The following is a 1,747-nucleotide window of genomic DNA, read 5'->3' as shown; positions in this document are numbered from 1 at the left end:
AGTAGCAATCAGTAGCTGTATGATCCTGATTTTTAGGATGCAAAACAGATAACAAAAATTCCCAAAAAGAGTGGCATACATAGAACGATACCATGTGTAAGTGACACATACTAGATCTATTCAGATAAGAGAAACTAAAACAGGGATATATCATGACATGATCAAAACACATAGAGGCAGAAGATGATAAAAGGGAAAAAAACATAGCAAGGGTCAGCAGCCAGGAATGGAAAAATCCTGGATGAGCCAGGAATGCTCGTCGAGAGAAACCTTCAGGGACCAGGACCTTGTCCCGAGAAGCAAGCCTTCCTTTGACAGAGAGTCCGCTTGCTGATTTTGATCGCGGCAGATGTGCTGAATTGAGCAGTTTTTCATGAGACCCCAGTAATACTTAATCCTGTCCAGCCAGCCAGCTAGGTGGGGGCATCTGATGTGGCTAGAACCCATGACATGATCGATCACAGATTTTGAATCACCAAAGATAGAAATAGACTGGATATCAAAGAAAGTGCAAAAAGCAAGAAGACCTGCAAGGGCTTGCACCTCCGCTAAGTTGTTTGAGCCACTTCCACCATTCCATGAAATAAAGAATTGCATATTCTCGTCCATAATGATGTGAACCCCGCATCCACAAATTCTTTGTTGTTCTGCACCGTCAAAGAACGCCCTTGGAGTCTTTAAGCAGGAGCATATATCCGCAGAATTGTGGCTTTTCTGCACTTTGGGAGGATATTTTGGAATAGAATCATAGACCGTGATGATATGCTGCAAAATAGACATGAGAGGGGATTTTGATTCCTTAAAAATCTTGTTGTTTCGCCATTTCCAGGCGCACCATAGAACGATAATAATCAAAGGTCTCCATGAAACTTTTTGCGTGCCCCACCACTCAAACACTTCCTGAGAGGAACTAAAAGCAATGAGAGGAAAGCCAAAAAAATTTGCCAGGACTTGCCAGATTTGCAGCATAGATTGACATTGGAAAAACATGTGAAAGTTGGATTCTTCGTGAGAGTCACACATCGCGCATCTGCTTGGCCCGTGCCAGTTCCTCTTTCTCAAATTCTCCCATGTCAAATTTTTGTTGTAGAATACAAGCCATGAGAAAAAGATTGATTTCGGAGGGCAGCCTGACTTCCACAAGAGCGGAGGAAAAATCGAATTGCAGCCGAGGGCCTTAGGACTGATCAGGTTAGAGTAGATGTCTTTTACTTGAACAACCAAATTTGCATTAGGAACTGACCATACCAGATAGTCTGTAGTTCCAGAACGATGGAAACCACAACCTTTCAGATATAAGATGACGGAGTTCCAAAGGCCAGCTAGGGGAGCTGGCATGCCGAGATCGTAGGATTCCTTCCATATGGGGATAGGGCCGTGCTAGGCGGAGATGAGTTTATCCTAAGTAAAAATACCAATTCTGTGGAGAAAACAGAGAAGCTGCTCGGGAATGGAGATGCCCTCCCAGCCTCCAACGAAGGGATCAATTCCAATATACATTCTGCTGCCCGTTTGAAATTTCCACTTCAAGTTCTTTAGAAAGTAATGCTCAATTTTCCGAAAACTGAGCCAGATGGCCGAACCATATTTAGCTCCAATCCTACCTTTTCTGTACCAATATTCTATATCCCTTCCTTTCATATATTTGTTCTTAATAGTTTTTCTCCACGGCCCATCCCCGAAGATCCCCCTCCACAAAGACCTGCATAGGAGGGCTTTACTGAAGGTCCTCATATCCAGTAAACCC

The 1,747-nt window shown here is 43.4% G+C and overlaps 1 protein-coding gene across 1 annotated transcript; it reads right to left on the bottom strand.

The window, feature by feature from the left end:
* Positions 1-213: 213 nt before the first annotated feature.
* On the bottom strand, positions 214-1,338 carry LOC149190242 (uncharacterized). The gene has a single exon (XM_089410457.1). The coding sequence runs from the start codon at positions 1,336-1,338 to the stop codon at positions 214-216; it is 1,125 nt and encodes a 374-aa protein (XP_089266583.1).
* Positions 1,339-1,747: the final 409 nt, after the last annotated feature.

Source organism: Pinus tabuliformis, chromosome 3_1 (genome assembly GCF_031772625.1).
Source record: "Pinus tabuliformis cultivar Carrire ecotype Pingquan chromosome 3_1, CPIR1, whole genome shotgun sequence".
Lineage (NCBI taxonomy): Eukaryota > Viridiplantae > Streptophyta > Pinopsida > Pinales > Pinaceae > Pinus > Pinus tabuliformis.
This window is presented reverse-complemented; position numbering and strand designations above follow the sequence as displayed.